General features: G+C 37.9%; 2 protein-coding genes across 2 annotated transcripts in view; one reads left to right on the forward strand and one right to left on the reverse strand.

Moving 5' to 3' along the window:
- The window catches only part of LOC133615524 (dynein axonemal assembly factor 5-like), a 61,559-nt gene extending 60,927 nt beyond the window's left edge, over positions 1-632 (reverse strand). Inside the window, exon 1 of the mRNA XM_061974166.1 lies at positions 54-632. Coding sequence (XP_061830150.1) covers positions 54-591 — 538 coding nt within the window. The 5' untranslated portion in view covers positions 592-632. The remainder of the gene's footprint in view (positions 1-53) is intronic.
- Positions 633-4,306: 3,674 nt separating this feature from the next.
- prkar1b (protein kinase, cAMP-dependent, regulatory, type I, beta) overlaps positions 4,307-17,792 on the forward strand; it is a 104,701-nt gene continuing 91,215 nt past the window's right edge. The window contains exons 1-2 of the mRNA XM_061974164.2: positions 4,307-4,469; positions 8,922-9,112. Coding sequence (XP_061830148.1) covers positions 8,936-9,112 — 177 coding nt within the window. The 5' untranslated portion in view covers positions 4,307-4,469; positions 8,922-8,935. The remainder of the gene's footprint in view (positions 4,470-8,921; positions 9,113-17,792) is intronic.

Here is a 17,792-nt window from a genome sequence, read left to right on the forward strand (position 1 = left end):
GTGATAAGACTGTATAATGTAGGATTATGTACAGTCAGGAAGTAACAACACACCTGGCACACACTTCGCAAAGTTGACAGTGCATTTGCAGCTCTCTCTTTTGACATCTGGGAAAGGATCAACGATGGTCCTCTGCAGTATGTTGATCATTTCATTCAAATACGGTGCCAGCTGCTTCCCGCACACCTCCACCGTCAAAGTCAACATCTTCACAGCCGACAACCGGAGCTCTTCCGCCGGCTCCAGGATCTCCTTCTCCCCGAACCGCTGTGCCATACACGGCATTAGATAAGGCAGCGACACCTGGGGTTCGGGGACATAGCAAATAAAGTCCGTTATCAATAGAATCGCGATTTCCCTGCATCGTTCCATGGGGTCTGAGAGACATTTGAGTAGAGGCTTGAGCAAGGCGGAGAAGAGATCTTGGAGGACGACACCGGAGAGCTTTTTGTCCACAGTCTCTCTTTTAATGGACTCCAAGGCTCTCTTCCTTGTTGACTTGCTGTCTTCGCTGAGGCAGTTCAAGTGTCGGGCGAGTCCTCGCAAAACTTCAGAGGAAACATGCTCCTCTCTCGACGCCGTGGCCGCCATTTTTGGTGCAGTCGCGTTGGCAACCGGTTGCTTCGCGACAAACAAACATGCTGCTTTACGACAGCTTTTGGTTCAAAATGGTACAACTTTATTGAAAATACAAAAACGTTCTCGTCGCTCTGGTGTATTATTCCATCCATTTTCTACCGCTTGTCCCTATTGTGAAACATATTAGAGTTAAGCAGAGCTGAATTTAACGAATTAAATAGTACATTTTATATTTAATATTTTTGTTTACTATTACAAACTCCAATGCCATAAAACGTGGGTGTAGTCACGTTGTTGTTTATTGTTGATTGAGGATCCTCATTAGCCGACGCACAAACGTCAGGCTAGTCTTCATGTGGTTCTTTTCAAAAAGTTCAAAGTAAAATAATAATACACAGATCCAGCTACAAAACATAACACAAATCCAGTTACAAATAAAATAAAGGAAAAAGGAAAATAAAAATAAAATTCTCAAAATAATAAAATAAAATAACAGTACACAGATACAGTTACAGAAAGGATCCAGTTACAATAAAAGAAAGGAAAAAGGAAAATAAAAGGAACATTCGCTAAATGTTAAAAAAAAATAACAGTACACAGATCCAGTTACAGAACATAACACACATCCAGTTACAAATAAAAGAAAGAAAAAAGGAAAAGAAAAAAAAAAATTCTCAAAATAATGAAATAGAATAACAGTGCACAGATACAGTTACAGAACATACGCAGATCCAGTTACAAACAAAAGAAAGGAAAAAGGAAAATAAAAGGAAAATTCGCTAAATAATAAATAAAAAAATAACAGTACACAGATGCAGTTACAGAACATACGCAAATCCAGTTACAATAAAAGAAAATAAAAAGGGAAAGAGAGGGAAAAAAAAGTTCTTAAACTGATAACATGATAGATTAACTCTTAAATATAAAAAGTAACTTTACATATTTCTTAAATGCTTTTTTTACTGGGAATAATCTATAATGAAATGTCATCCGGGGGGAGCTCAAAGTAAAGCCGCTGCTCCTCCACATCGAGAGGAGCCAGATGAGGTGGTTCGGGCATCTGGTCAAGATGCCACCCGAACGCCTCCCTAGGAAGGTGTTTCGGGCACGTCCGACCGGTAGGAGGCCACGGGGAAGACCCAGGACACGCTGGGAAGACTATCTCTCCCGGCTGGCCTAGGAATGCCTCGGGATCCCCCGGGAGGAGCTGGACGAAGTGGCTGGGGAGAGGAAAGTCTGGGCTTCCCTGCTTAGGCTGCTGCCCCCGCGACCCGAGCTCGGATAAGCGGAAGAAGATGGATGGATGGATGGAATCTATAATGAAAGGCCTCTGTTTACAACAGTGCTTTTCATTGAATTAGTTCTTGGTGGTGGTAATGCAAGTGGACTTTGAGTTGAAGCTCTGGTACTGTAGTGGTGAACATCAGCATTATAACCGATCTGCTTAAAAGGAGCTGTAGGGTACTTCTTATGAATAATGTTTCGAATAAATAAAAATAAACTGCTGGATAATCTATGAATAACTATCAGCCATCCAAGACAAGAATGCATACGGTCCACACTCGATCTATAACAGTCTATAACCTGGGTTCGATCGAACGCTAGGAGTTCGGTGAGTCGGCCTCAGGGATTCGGCAGAGGTCAAAACACACCCGACTAATCATGTAAATACAAACTTCTCCCTATCGGCGTATTACGGATATGGCAACAGCTGACTGGTTTGCAGGTGTGTAATTTGTTGTGAGTTTATACACTGTGTTGGTTTTGTTGTTTGAACAAGGTGATGTTCATGCACGGTTCATTTTATGCACCAGTAAAAAAACATGGTAACACTTTAGTATGGGGAACATATTCCCCATTAATTAGTTGCTTATTAACATGCAAATTAGTGACATATTGGCTCTTAACTAGTCATGATTAAGTACTTATTAATGCCTTATTTGGCATGGCCTTATTATAACCCTAACCCTCTAACCCTGACCCTAACCCTAACCAAATAACTCTAAATTAAGTCTTTATTACTTAGAATATGTTCCCCTAGTGTCCAAATAACTCTAAATTAAGTCTTTGTTACTTAGAATATGTTCCCCATACTAAAGTGTTACCAAAAACATATAACTTTGTCTTGAATTTGAAAAAAACACACATTTAATTTTTCAATAAAGAAGGATTCGGTGAATGCGCATATGAAACTGGTGGGGTTCGGTACCTCCAACAAGGTTAAGAACCACTGATCTATAAGAACAATCAAGAGTAAGTCTAGCTGCCCTATTTTGACACTGTTTGTAATTTTGTAAGCTCAACCTTGGGTTGAACGTTATTATAAATCAGGGGTAGGGAACCTATGGCTCTAGAGCCAGATGTGGCTCTTTTGATGACCGCATCTGGCTCTCAGATTAAATTTAGCTGATATTGCTTAACACGATAAGAAATTAATAATTCCACTGGTAAATTTAGCTGACATTGCTTAACACGATAAGAAATTAATAATTCCACTGGTAATCAGTGTTAAAAATAACATTCAAAATATAAAACATTCTCGTGCATTTTAATCCATCCATCCATTTTCTACCGCACCAGTTCAAGAAGTCGCATCAGGGGCGTCACTAGCTTTTAAGGACAGGGGGGGCTTTGCCCCCAGGAGATGCACAGGATGCGAGCGAATGTTATGCACGAGCACAAAACTTCACAAACGGCTAACAAAGACTTAGAAATTATTCATTGTTATTATTATTTTTTTTAAATGCACGGGACGAAATGAAATGCTCCCCGGGACGATGGCTTTTAACCATATATTTTCTTTTTCTTTTTATGTATTTATTCATTTTACATTTTGTATTAAATATCTTGGTTTTTCCTCCCTCTGAAAATCCTATTAAATGTTTAACAAGCCATCCTATAATAATAAAACAGCTATTAATGTAACAATACAATAAAACAAATATATTTAATGATGTTTTTTTCATTATTTTAACAATAGGCTTATGTATATTACTTTATATAGATTCTACAAGAAACACAAAACTTAAAAAATAAATGATTTACAATTGCACACACAAGGTTTTGTGCAGCTTCACTCATTGTAAAGGAAGATAATGTGCTTCGTACACCTGCAGGACCGCAAGCAAGGTCGCAGAGAAAATGTGGGCTGGAATTTGAGTGATGTGGGCATTTTCTATATGAACAAGTGGAATGGATTGGATACCGACGCACGAAAGGGGCTCTCTACCTTACGCTACGAAGTGAGGGGAAACTGAGTGAATAATAACAGGTTATATGATTATTTATTCAAACTCATATTTGGGCCACTTTATAATGAATATGTCGGCATTTATTTGTAAAAACAAAACAAAAACACACCAAATTATTTAGGGGGGCTTAAGAATATTTTAGGGGGGCTTGAGCCCCCCTAAAATAGGCCTAACAACGCCAATGAGTCGCAGTAATGTTAAGAAGTATTTTATTCATTATTAGTTAGCTTCAGAATAAAAATGTTATTAAAAATAATAACATACGTGTTGTACTGTAATGTAGGTCTTACTTAATAATGCACGCACTTAGTTGTATTCAGTGTTAAAAAATATTATATGGCTCTAACGGAAATACATTTTAAAATATTTGGCTTCCATAGCTCTCTCAGCCAAAAAGGTTCCCGACCCCTGTTATAAACGTTCAAATATTAGGGACACATTCGTACCTTTGTAAGTCATTTAAATTTAAAATGCTACACTATTAACAGCCCAAAGACACCGTTGTGGCTGAAAATGACAGATTGACGTCATCGTGACGCAGCCCCTGTCGAAGTTGAACGCAGCATCCGAGCTAACCAGCGGACAACCTCGGCTACATCCCACCACTGTTTATTAGAGCATCATCCCCACACAAAAACGGTAGGGACAGCTACGAGAGTGCCGATTACACATTGTTTTTTTTTTTAATTAAATGAAAGGCAAACGAAGGCCACCTCTACTCCATCGGTAGCCGCAGTCGTTTGCCTTGGTTGTGTTTTGGCTGTCGCTCTAAGATAGCTTGCGATGCTAATGTTAGCTCACTATTAAATGCACCGGAACAGCTGCCTTCCTTTTCGGTTTCATTTTAATGTGCTTTTTTTGTGTGGCTGGGATGTGAAATGGCAATACAACCATAACAGATGTATCACGCAGTTATAACGTTGGAGTTTTCCCTATCAGGAAGTGTCATAGCATAGGTTTAGCTCTCACCTGCCTGAATTGTTATAAGACATCCGAGCATGGTGTTTATTGCTTGCGTAGTTTGCTTTGTTTAGAATGATAACAAAAAAACATGTTTATTGTTGCAGTAGTTGCACTGCATCATGCTGAAAGTGGTGTATCTCATCCAGCAGCAAGGGCTTCATAATGCATCTCATTAAATGGTGCAGGTGTACCTAATGGAAATGGATGTACTGTAATGCAGGGGTTCCCAACCTTTTTTTTTGCCCCAGGGACTGGTTTAATGTAGGCATTATTTTCACGGACCGGCCATACACGTGTGGCAGATAGACATAGCAAATAAGTGCATGAAAAATGAATACATGAAAAAACTCACCATAACATTCAATTAGTGGGAGCTCCTGTACGGAGCCCCTAAAGCAGTGGTTCTTAACCTTGTTGGAGGTACCAAACCCCACCAGTTTCATATCCATTCACCGAACCCTTCTTTAGTGAAAAAAAAAAAAATAGATATATTTTTTAAATTCAAGACAACTTTATATGTTTTTGGTAGCACTTTAGTATGGGGAACATATTCTAAGTAACAAAGACTTAATTTAGAGTTTTTTGGACACTAGAAGAACATATTCCAAGTAACAAAGACTTAATTTAGAGTTATTTGGTTAGGGTTACACGGTGACACAAGGGTTAGTGCATGTGCCTCACAATACGAAGGTCCTGAGTAGTCCTGAGTTCAATCCCGGGCTCGGGATCTTTCTGTGTGGAGTTTGCATGTTCTCCCCGTGACTGCGTGGGTTCCCTCCGGGTACTCCGGCTTCCTCCCACCTCCAAAGAACATGCACCTGGGGATAGGTTGATTGGCAACACTAAATTGTGAATGTGAGTGTGAATGTTGTCTGTCTATCTGTGTTGGCCCTGTGATGAGGTGGCGACTTGTCCAGGGTGTACCCCGCCTTCTGCCCGAATGCAGCTGAGATAGGCTCCAGCACCCCCCGCGACCCCAAAAGGGACAAGCGGTAGAAAATGGATGGATGGATGGTTAGGGTTAGGGTTAGAGGGTTAGGGCCAGGGTTAGAGAGTTATAATAAGGCCATGCCGAATAAGGCATTAATAAGTACTTAATAATGACTAGTTAAGAGCCAATATGTTACTAATTTGCATGTTAATAGGCAACTAATTAATGGTGAATATGTTCCCCATACTAAAGTGTTACCATGTTTTTTTACTGGTGCACAAAATGAACCGTGCATGAACATCACCTTGTTCAAAAAACAAATCCAACAGTGTCTAAACTCACAACAAATGACACACCTGCAAATCAGTGTGACTTCTGGTGTTGCCGTATCTATAATACGCCGATAGGGAGACATTTTTATTTACACGATGAGTCGGGTGTGTTTTGACCTACGCCGAACCTTCGAGGCCGACTCACCGAACCCCTAGGGTTCGATCGAACCCAGGTTAAAAACCACTGCCCTAAAGGGACATGGAGAGAAAAAATGTTTTTATTGCGAGATCTCGCAATACTTTTTGCGAGATCTCGCTGAAGGTTTTTTTCCTATGTCAGTGAACCGGAAGTAAAACAGACAAAGCGATGGAGGAGCCTACCCATCATCCGTGGGAGAAGTCTTAGAGCATCTTAGAGCGCCACAGTCGGTCAACCGTTTTAAGAAGGGCCTAAAACCTCACCTTTTTAGAACAGCTTTTATCTAATTTCTCTGCCTTCTCGTTTTTAAATGCACTGCTTGCCTATCTGTTTTATCCAGCATGTTTTTATTTCTATTTTATCTATGTTTCTATGTTTAACAAAATGTTTATATAGTGTTTTTCATGTTTTTATTTCTATTTTAATTTTCCATTATGTATATTCTAACTTTCTATTTTTATTTTTTACCTTTTTATATGTATTTTTTTATATACTTTGTAGCACTTTGAAATTTTAACAAATGTAAAGTGCGTTACAAATGTAATTCATTATTATTATTATTATTATTATTATTATTATTAAGTTTATTGATTTCTATTTTATTATTGGCCTAACATATAAAGACATCAAATCGTATTATGGTCCCACAACAGAGCACAGATGATGGGTAGGCTCCCGCATGCTCCCGCTCCTCCATCGCTGTGTCTGTTTCTAAAGTATTGCGAGATCTCGCAAAACATCCATGTCCCTTTAGGGGCTCCGTACCCCTGGACTTTTTCCTTTGCAAAAAAGCTCTCCATAGACTTTTGTTTTTTACTCATTTTTGTTAGTAGTGGGCTTTTTTTGGCTTTAGTATCTGATGGGTTATAGGTGATACATCACATTTAAGGACAAGAGCATGGCTATACAGTATAAGAAAGCTAGATATACTTGACATTAGTTCCAATAGATTTATGTGGATTACTATTTCCATTCTAAAAGTTGTGTATTCATATTTTGTGCAATATCTCATACATAAATACACTAATGTTAGCTTTTTTGGTCCAATTTTCCATGCGTAAATACATCCGTTATTGCTAGCTGCTTGTGTAATAGGACTATGTGCAATAATAGCAGCACTTTAACTTACTAGGCCAAAGGAGATGTGTATTTGTTTCCTTCAGCACAAATATTATATGCAACAATTCAGCACTTCTCCATCTGCCTTATGCACTTTACCTACTATGGTCACTTTGTTCCTGATCTTCCCTGATCTTTGGTCATCAGCCTGCTTTTGGCTACGATTTGGCACTTTTACATTTTATATGTTTATTAATGTGCATTGTCCCATGTAACAAAGATGTAACAAATTAATAAATGGCGACTTCCTATTAGGATTTTTATAATACATCTATGAACAAGGTTATTGGTGTGTCTGGTGGGACTGGCGAAAGTTAAGTAGGAGAAAATGCGGTTGGTAACAAATTATTTAATGTCTCTGTGCGGCCCGGCAGCAAATGCGTCACGGACTCGTGCCGGACCACTGCTGTAATGGACCAGTTTGAAGTTGACGTCTGCGCATATCCAATTTGTTGAGGTCAAAGTTCGGGAAGGATAAACAAAGCCAAGCGACTCCATACTTTTTCTGGTAAACTTCGTCAGTTCGTGGTTTGTTTTTACACCTTAGCGTGAATAGTAGGATATATATTTCAGAATTTTTGTTTATTCCGTGTCGTGTGTATTTTTGAATATGCTGAAGACAATTTGCGCAGTTGTTGGATGTTCGAATAGTACATATCACCTCACAAGATGGAAACAAACAATGTGTGACATTCATGAGTGTTATTTTAAATATGGTGATCTCACCATATGGTATCATTAATATACAAACATAAAGGAAATTTGACCTGTTGTGAAATAACTGTAAGCCTTGCCTTCTTTGTAACTTTGAAGCATTCTTGTGTCCATGTTTGTAACTCCAAGGTACATGCCTATATCAAAGTACATGGTCGGCGGCCAGAGCTTCATGCCATCCTTTTTTCCTACCCAACCGTCAGAAATAGAGAGAGGGCAAAAAGTAAACAGTGTATTCTACCAACAAAGTTTTTTGTTAGTCCGCAGCTTTTTCGTTGTTCACCTCTTGTCCGGTTTTCTTGGCTTTTACTCCCATTTCCCACGACGCAAAAGCTCTGGTAGCAAGATATTTTTTATTTCTAGACGCCTTTAGTCCACAACAACGCAAACGGTCTTTCAATGAGTCAACACTCCATCGCAAAAAATACTCAAAGTCGACATTTAATTCTAAATCAGCACCACTCGATAATAAGGAAGCCATTTTCTGGGTTTGTTTATCCCTCTTGAGATTTGACCTGTCAAAAAAAGTCTTGCGAAAACGAGCCTGCTGAATCCTCGAACAGGTCCATTATGTTTGGATTCACCCCTGGATTTTGACTCCTAACCATGCTATTGCATAGGAATAGTCTATAATCTGATAATACTTCGTTGTGCGGTAAATAAAACATTGCATAATTAGGATTAGCAATAAAACTACAAATCGTAGTAAAAATCCCCACAGTTCCATCACATTCACCCACACTACTCCACTTTTACCATACTGTATGATCCCATTTTTGCCCTGGCTTTCTATTTTTATGTTCCCCTTCTTCCCACAGTTCATCCATCACCCCCAACTCTATTCTGCTTTATTCCTCCCCTCCTCTCATGGTCCACCCTGTTTTCTACCACAGAAATAAAAGATAAGATGGCCACCTCCTCCTCCTCCACTCTGGATGAAGACGAGAGTTTGAAGGGCTGTGAGGTTTTTGTGCAGAAGCACAACATCCAGCAGATCCTCAAAGAGTGCATTGTGAACCTCTGCATCGCTAAGCCTGAGCGTCCTATGAAGTTCCTGCGTGAGCATTTTGAAAAGCTGGAGAAGGTTGGTGAGAAACAAACAAAAACAAGCAGATCTGTGTTGAGATTTGAGGCTATTTTTTGTTATCCATATTGTTATGTTGTGATATTCATGTCTCTTTAAGCGTTATTAGGATCCACGTTGAGTATTTGAAAAGCTGGAGAAGGTTGGTGAGAAACAAACAAAAACAAGCAGTTCTGTGTTGAGATTTGAGGCTATTTTTTGTTATCCATATTGTTATGTTGTGATATCCATGTCTCTTTAAGCGTTATTAGGATCCACGTTGAGTTTTGCAGTGGTTCTTGCAGTCTTTTGTCTTGAGCAGAAGTAACATCTTGGTGTAGTGCCATTTCTCGCCCTGTCTCTGTTACGTGGTGCTTGATTAGCTGATGCTTATAACTGCATGCAAGGAAACACACTGTCTCGTTTGTCATTATAAAAAAAGACATTAATGTTTTAACATGTAATTGGTCAGTGAATTGAGGGACACCACCAGCCAATTGAGGGACAGCGGAGCTCATACTCCCAACAGGCTTCTTCAGCTATCGTTCCCACAGTGTTCGATTCAAGAACTCCTTCATTCCGCACTCCATCCAGCTGTATAATCACTCGCCATACAGCAATATATGATATCTGTCTATTACCTGACCGCTTCTATGTTGCTACCTCTCTTTGTTTATAATGTCTATTTTCTGCTGGATCTACTCTCTATTTTATGCTACAGCTGTTACATAGACTGTAACATTGTACATGGTAATTGTTATATAATGTATATATTATATAAAAACATAATATATCAGTATACATCATATACTGTATATATAATATGTAAATATTATATATATGTTATATTTTATATTGCTACTACGGTACATTTTTAGTCTACTTTATACCTGCATTATCCTTTCCATCCTTACACTTTCCAACCTTTGCCACTGAGCTAATGTGTGGAACAATTTCCCTTGTGGATCATTAAAGTTTTTCTAAGTGAAGAAAATAAATGTAAATAATTTAATTGTATAAATATCATTTAAATAACAATTAAAATGTAGAAAATGTGGCGGAAGTAAAAAAAAAAAAGTGGTGTCAGAAAATTTAAATAATTTAGAATATTTACAAAACAATACCAACAACATAAATAATATAAACATTTGAAAATTTGACAAAGGCTATAAAGAGAGTAGGGATGGGTCTTGCAGCAGTACAGTAATTCAATGTTCCACTCAGTTTTGTCAAAGGTAAAAAGAGCACACTGTTATATTTTTTTAATTCTCTGACGTGATGTAAAAAAAAAGAGTACATTAAGGCAATTCCCAAAGGATCATAGCGCAAACACACACACCACACTGTTGTGTCATTGTTGTGCTTTTGGCTGTGCTTTGCTCATATGTACATCATAAGATGCTTAAAAAACAACAGGCTCCACTCTTAACACTACACATGTGTCAAAATAGTATCCAGGGCTGACCCCTGGGCTTTAAGAAGGACATCTGACACAGGAGGCCTCTTGTTCTGCTGATGCACTGTTTTTGTGTTTGTGCAAACATGTGAGAGTCCGCTGACTTGATGAGCTATTGTTAGATGATCAAAGTGATATTTATTGGACTAGGAGCCACTGCATTTACCTCAAATACTGTAGTTCCACCACGACATTAATATTATTAAATTTCCATCCCATATGCAAACAAACTCAAAAGGTATTACTTAGTGTTAATTCCAATTATGATTATTTAACCAGTGTAGTTAATTCTATCAAATATTATTCTGTATAGTGGCACTGATAGTGGAGGTACTGCTGCTGTTTGTACAAACTGTGATGCCACATACTAGTAAGAGAGGCTGCTTGAATACTAATAATGTCTGGGATACAGTGCAGCATAGGTGCACAGTATTATGTGGTGTGTGAGGAGTGTGCCAAACCCCACTTTTTATTAGTACTTTGACAACAAGTCATAATGATAATCAATCAGAGATTAAGTGTCTGTTTTATTTTAGATTGTTTGCTTATTTAGGAAAATTCAATTTACTTAAATACTAATGAGAAATTCAAGTTTATTGTGTTACTTGCATGATTATTGTTATATATTATGATTACATTAGTACTTCATTTGATGCTGAACACAATGCTGACAATTATATAGTTTATCGCCAATATGTCATCCAGCAAAATTTGTTATTAACCCATGCCTACTTCCACATAAAAACCCTGTCTGCGTTTTAGGTAAATACATTCCCTGTCTATAGTTACAACATATATATGTTTTTAGCTCTTGTTCGACAAAAATGTTTTATACATAATCAAAAAAGTACTAATATACATTATGATAAATATTAGTGGTGTGAATCTTTGGGCACCTAACTTAGACTTAGACAAACTTTATTGATCCACAAGGGAAACACAGCAGCTCAGTTACAAAGGATGGAAAGGGTAAGGATGTAAAGGATAATGCAGGTATAAATTAGACTAAAAATGTACCATAGTAGCAATATAAAATATAAAAAATATAAACATTCGATTCTATCTGATTCCGATTCCTGGGGTGACGATTCAATTCATAATTGATTCTCCGATTCAACACAATTCTCGATTCAAACCGATTCTCGTAATGTATTATTTGGTATAATAATGATATTGAAACTTTTTCAAAACAGGTTGCAGGTTAGAAAAGCTTCTTCTGGTTTTTAAAAATGGATTCTTATTTTTGTTTAAAAGTCTCTCTTCCTTTATTTTTTAATCGATTTTTGAAAATATGAATTGATTTAGATTTGGGACAAAAAAGAATCACGATTGATGTGAATCAATTTTTTTGTGCTCTACGAATAAATATGAAGTAAGAGCTGCTCATTTGGGGTGTGGAACTTATTTGTTCAAGTGGACAATGCACCATGCAGGCTATTAATTGGGGCAGGGCATCTATTAGAGTGGAGGTGTGTTATTATACCTAAGTGGATGATACACCTTGCAAGTGATGGCTTAAGGGTCTCTATTAGAGTAGAGTCCACTATTTGAGCATATTGTTTATATGTCATGTAAATGGTGTTTTATTGTGGTGCAAATGGATATAAAGACATGCAAAGATGTTCCTTGTGGATCTTTTTAGTGATACCCAGCATACATAGAAAATGCAACTTTGACTTAATTTACCCTAGTATCCATTTCCCCTCAAGCACTCATTACCCACAATAGGCAGTAACCAATGCAACAATAGATGAAAGATAGACTCAAGTCTAGCCACTAGCCAGTGTTCAGTGAGCCACTTAAGACATACAACTGTGTTGCTAGTCTTCCTTTGCATGTTCAATTTAGTTTGGGTACCAGTCAGTACTCATTCTCGTCCTTATTCCAAAATCATTTCTTATTTATTTTCTCCATCTTCACCTCTATACCATTAATTTCAAGAGGGACATGCTCCTCTCACACTCACTAGCATCTCATACTGTAATGGAGTGAACAAACCACAATTTAAATGAATCCTGTGGTGCAAACAGTGCACAATAATCAGTTTGCTAAACAACTCAGCAGGAAAAAGTGATTTGATAGATATTCCGACCGCAAACACAACGCTCATTTGTTGTAATGGGCAGCTGTGATCGCAAATGTTTTATAAAATCATTCATGTTGGATGATCACAAGATGCAACTGTGTAATTTCTGGGATCCCAAACTGTTCGGCCAGATGTATAATTATCAGTTTTGCAACCGAATTACGTATATTGGACAAGTAAGAACTAACAACAATAAGTAGGGTGAAATATCTACAACGTATACTGTATGCTCATACAAGAGCACAAATAGACAAGGGCACATGTGTCAAGCTCAAGGCCCAGGGCATGATCTGGCCCACCAAATCATTTTATATGACGTGGAAATGATATGTGTCAATAAAGTACTTTACCTTTTCTATCTCCATTATCTCCATTCAGACAGAAATACTTGTACTCCATGCAGTTGCATACTGTATATTTTAAACATTAATATTATCTAATAATGCAATAAATATTACCAGTATATTATTATACATTACAACTTTTTTTTGTTAAAATAAAATAAATACTTGAATATCTGATTGACTGTAATGATTTCAAAGCAAGTTATCCCTCAAATCAGCTCAGTGGCCAGAATCTGTAAAAAAACATTTTTTATTTTAGAATAATAATCTGTAAAAACAACAATACATTTTAACCGCAAAATCTACACTTTATTTTTTTGGGATGTACATAAAAAAGATATAATATTCAAATGTGCAGACCCTTGTGTATCAATATCATGATGGATACATGGATACATGAGGTGAATCCTTGTACAGTTATAATTGTTTTGATATATTTATATATTATTTACTGTTAAAATCTGAGGGCATTAATAACTGTGATGTGGCCCTCAATGAAAACAAGTTTGACACGCCTAAACTAGAAAGACGAGGTGACACAATTTTTATGGTACGATGTTGCAGAACATTTGCCATCAGAATTAGAAGGCAGGCGTTAGTGTATTTACATCTCTGCACAACGCCAACTCAAACAGATGCAAACCCTGCTCAATCAGCTGTGTGTGTTTGTGGACATGCCACATTACGCCACATCTGTCAGTCTGTCTGTCACTTGTTCTTTGGTAGAATGGAGAGGCCTGTTGGTGTTCACAGACACAGAGCTGTCAGCAGGATCTATCACAACCAATCTCCTGTATCAGTAGTCCATTCAACATCACCTCTGTAAACAATTCCCTCTTCCAAAACTAGATCACTTGTCCAGCCCAACATGACCCAAACGACAAAATATAGATGTATGCATGGGTGTACTGTCATTGGTTATGTTCACTATGCACTTGGAGTATTTTATGCTAAAGGTCCTGTGTAGTAATAATTTATAACAATCCTAAGTAAGTCTCAGAGGTCCCACAAAATGGTGTTTGGCCCAAAGTCTAGCGTTGATGCTTGAATTGAGAAAGTTCAAAAGTGATTTTAGTAAGCCCTATGTTTTGTGTGTCCAATGCAATTTATCAGATACAAACAGTTCTCTGTACAAAGTACTTAAAAGCAATAGTTAAGCGAAAGTACAAGTATCTGACCATAAAATGACTTTGGTAGAAGTTAAAGTCTCCTTTGTTGCTTCATGTATTATTTTCCTATTTTTAACACTCGTCATTTTGGTCTACTTAACATGCAATGATTGTTCTTTGGTCAACATTTAAAGACCTTTCTTTAGGCCACTTTTCTGGCTGCCTGTTTTGAGAGGCGGAATTGTTAGATGCAAATGAAGCCTTCCTTACTACGCCCTCTCATGCTGACTACACTTTTGCCCCTATCCCCAGCTATGCTTGGTAGCTGTTTTTGTTTTTTGTTCGGTTATGACCATATGGAAGATGGACACCGATGAACCCCACCAGCCATCTAATTTTTACTTGAATTTCACCACAACACAACATCTTAGATGATGTAGCGAGCCAGCGGTTCACCATGTTTTGTTGTCGGCTCAAGGAGGGAGGAGACGACGCGGCGAACACAAAGTATAGGAAGCCCGGTCGTAAATTTGTTGTGCGATATGTTGGCTAAGGTTAAACATCCAACAAGTCTTTCTCACTCCAATGCTAAATCCTGGAAGTGTACATGCATATATTGACAATGAAATGCTTTCCTATTCCATATCATGTTAATACTTTCACTGCTGATGATTTGAACACTTGTAAACAACAGAAGTTCATCTTGCCGGCTATTCAAACCACACTACAAGCTACATCTCGAACAAACTAACGGATTATATTACTAACTGGTCCATTGCCAAACACAGTAGGCACAGATCTAATTAAACATATTTTTTAGAAAATTAATTCTTTATCTTGCCGGAGGACGGTGATGCTATGGTCTTACAATAGAAGGCTAAGCTAGCTACACAACAATTTGAGCTAACATTGCTAATGTATCATTCACACATTTCTAACCTGCTGTTATTACTTACCGTTTCATTGTCTCATCCATTGCCATAAATAGTAGTCACTGACTCCGCCATTGAAAGTAGTTATTTTCAGAAAATCCATCCCTTTGTGAAAGCTTGTGGGTGAAGCAGAACTCTTTTTTCGCACACACTAGAAGCGACTTCTTCACAGATAGCAGTGTTTCCCCCAGAAAATGTGTTAGTTGAGGTGGTTTCTCTCCAGGGGGACGGGGCGCGTTGCTCGGGACAGGCGGACGGGGGTGGGAGTGTGTAAGTAACAGTGTAATTTGGCCTGTCGCCACCATCACGTCTCCATCTCATCGGTGCCACCACAGCCTGGGAGGGCAATAGACTACAGACTGTAGTGAAGTAGTAATTAGTAATTTACTAAGTCAAAATAATGACAAAATAATGACTTACTAAGTCATATTAATGACTTTCTGTAAATAAGCGTTTGCAATAAGCGTTTGAAAAAAATAGTTAAAAGTGGGGCCACATGCTGATATGCTCAACTCATCATGCTTAATTTATTACAGCATTTGGGAAGCCTGTAGTTGATTTTTATTATGTAACTGTTATATTTTTATCAACATGTGATAGCAGGGACCCTGCCATTCAAAACTAGACTGCTACATTACTAATGATTAATGAAACTATAGCTGAACAAATAGTACAATAGCAATAGGAGAGACTATTCATCCCTGAACACCATGGAGTTCATGTAGGCTTTATGATGCAGTTACATTATTATATCAACTATCAGAGACAGCTTCAGGAAACTCTTCATTTAACATAATGTCGTTTTTTGCTGCTTCAACACAGCTCAATCAACACAGAAAAAGGTAAAGTGAAATAACTTAGTTGTTAACTGTAGGTCAATAATGCTTGTCTTTCTCTCAGACAGACAGGGCTTTGCTGTCCGTAACACACGCACGCACACACGCACACACGCACACACACACACACACACACACACACCGCACAGTGAGCTAACGTTACGCTAAAAGCTAATTAGCTTTCACCTCAAGGAGCGAGCTGAGCTGCCGCTTATGTTTCTAGAACGTCAACGGGCTCATAGTGATGTTACTAGTATTTGACTGGGAGGTGTTTATTATAATTTGGGGAGAGTCCGCTGCCTTATGCTTACCTGCTAAACACCTTTCTGCTCACCACACCGCAGGAGCACTGACTCCATGCGCTCTGAATACGCACTGCTGATTGGCTGTTACCGCTCTGCGTGTAACCAATCAGATGGTTCTGTGGGTGGGACAATGCTGGGTGCTGCAGAGACGTACTGACAGAGGCAGTACGAATCGTAGCAGCTTGTTAAGACATTAGATTAGGCGGTGGCTCTTTGTTGTTAAAGCGGCCGCCTTAACAACAGAGCGCTGCAGGAAACCTTAGATAGACACATTGCCATGAATCATTAAAGTTAAAAGTAAGACACTTTTTACTTCAAATGAGGCTGAAAGTTTGTGTAGTGACTTGTGCTGGTTATAGCAAACAAACAACATAGCTTTTTCTTTCATTGGGTTTTATCGTAGAGATGATGTTGGGGCAGTCAGATTTAAATAAATGTTTGGGTAAATTTCTACCATATATGGATAATCCGCTGACATCACACTTGAACAAAATGTCACACTTGAACAAAATTCCAAATGGACTGTTTGGAGAAAGTAAGAAGGAAGGCAAGATTGTTTTATAAATATCTCTGCAACGCCTCCATGATTTGATTTTACATTGTTGGGACATATGCAGACCCTAAATACATATTATCAGGTACCAATAGGTAAAAAAAAAGTTGGTTTTGCATGATAGGGCCCCTTTAAATTGCCTAACATTTATTGTACTTAAGTATCAAAAGTAAAAGTACTTGTAAATGTGTGACGTTACTGATCCACAATTTTCCATCTCTGATCCAATCCCACTACGGATATCGGCCTTTACCAATACTACTTTGATACCATAGCTTTAAGCCGGGCTTCTTCTTCATCACGCCTAGTGTTGCTATGACAACAAACAAGCATTATTTCAAGTGAAAATTGTCAGAAATATAAAAAATAGAGTAAAGTGCATAATTATAAAATTATACTTACGTACAGTAAGGAAGTATTTTTTACTCTGTTAATTTGCAGGTTTCCCTATCAGAAAATGTCATAGGTTTAGCTTTTACCTTTGTGACCTAATTTTACTTAATTGTAAAAAGGTTGTTGAGCCATTTATTGTCATTAAAAAGTAAATTTTGCATAATACGCGGACCTTTTCAAGCAGGGGTATCAACGGATACAAAACATTTCCTCATGCAAAAGTCCAGGATTTACCAACCCAAAGAAATATGCATCCTAATGATTGCACCGAGGCCACACTTTGGACACATTTGCAGTGGCTTAACTCGCATTTGGTCAGTGTATTTTCTGATCTGATCATGTCTACCAAAGCTGGTACGCAAAGGAAGGAGTGCTTATGTTCTTTTGTGGTGTAAAAAAGAATGTGTCCATCAACAAATATTAACGATATAATCGAATCATTCATACACCGTATAAACATTTTTTTGAATCGTTCATACACCAAATTGAATTATATCGAATCGTTAATACACTAAAGCGAATCGCATCGAATCGTTCTGTTTTATAAATGAATCGTTTTTAAATCGTATCGTAACCCTTGGATCGAGATGCGAATTGAATCGTCCATTATCAAAGAGATTTACATTCCTACTATTGGAGCATTTTTCAAGTTTCATACTGTTGTTTTAAGTTGATATGGAGAATTTT

The sequence above is a fragment of the Nerophis lumbriciformis genome, linkage group LG22 (genome assembly GCF_033978685.3).
Source record: "Nerophis lumbriciformis linkage group LG22, RoL_Nlum_v2.1, whole genome shotgun sequence".
In the NCBI taxonomy this organism is placed as follows: Eukaryota; Metazoa; Chordata; class Actinopteri; order Syngnathiformes; family Syngnathidae; genus Nerophis; species Nerophis lumbriciformis.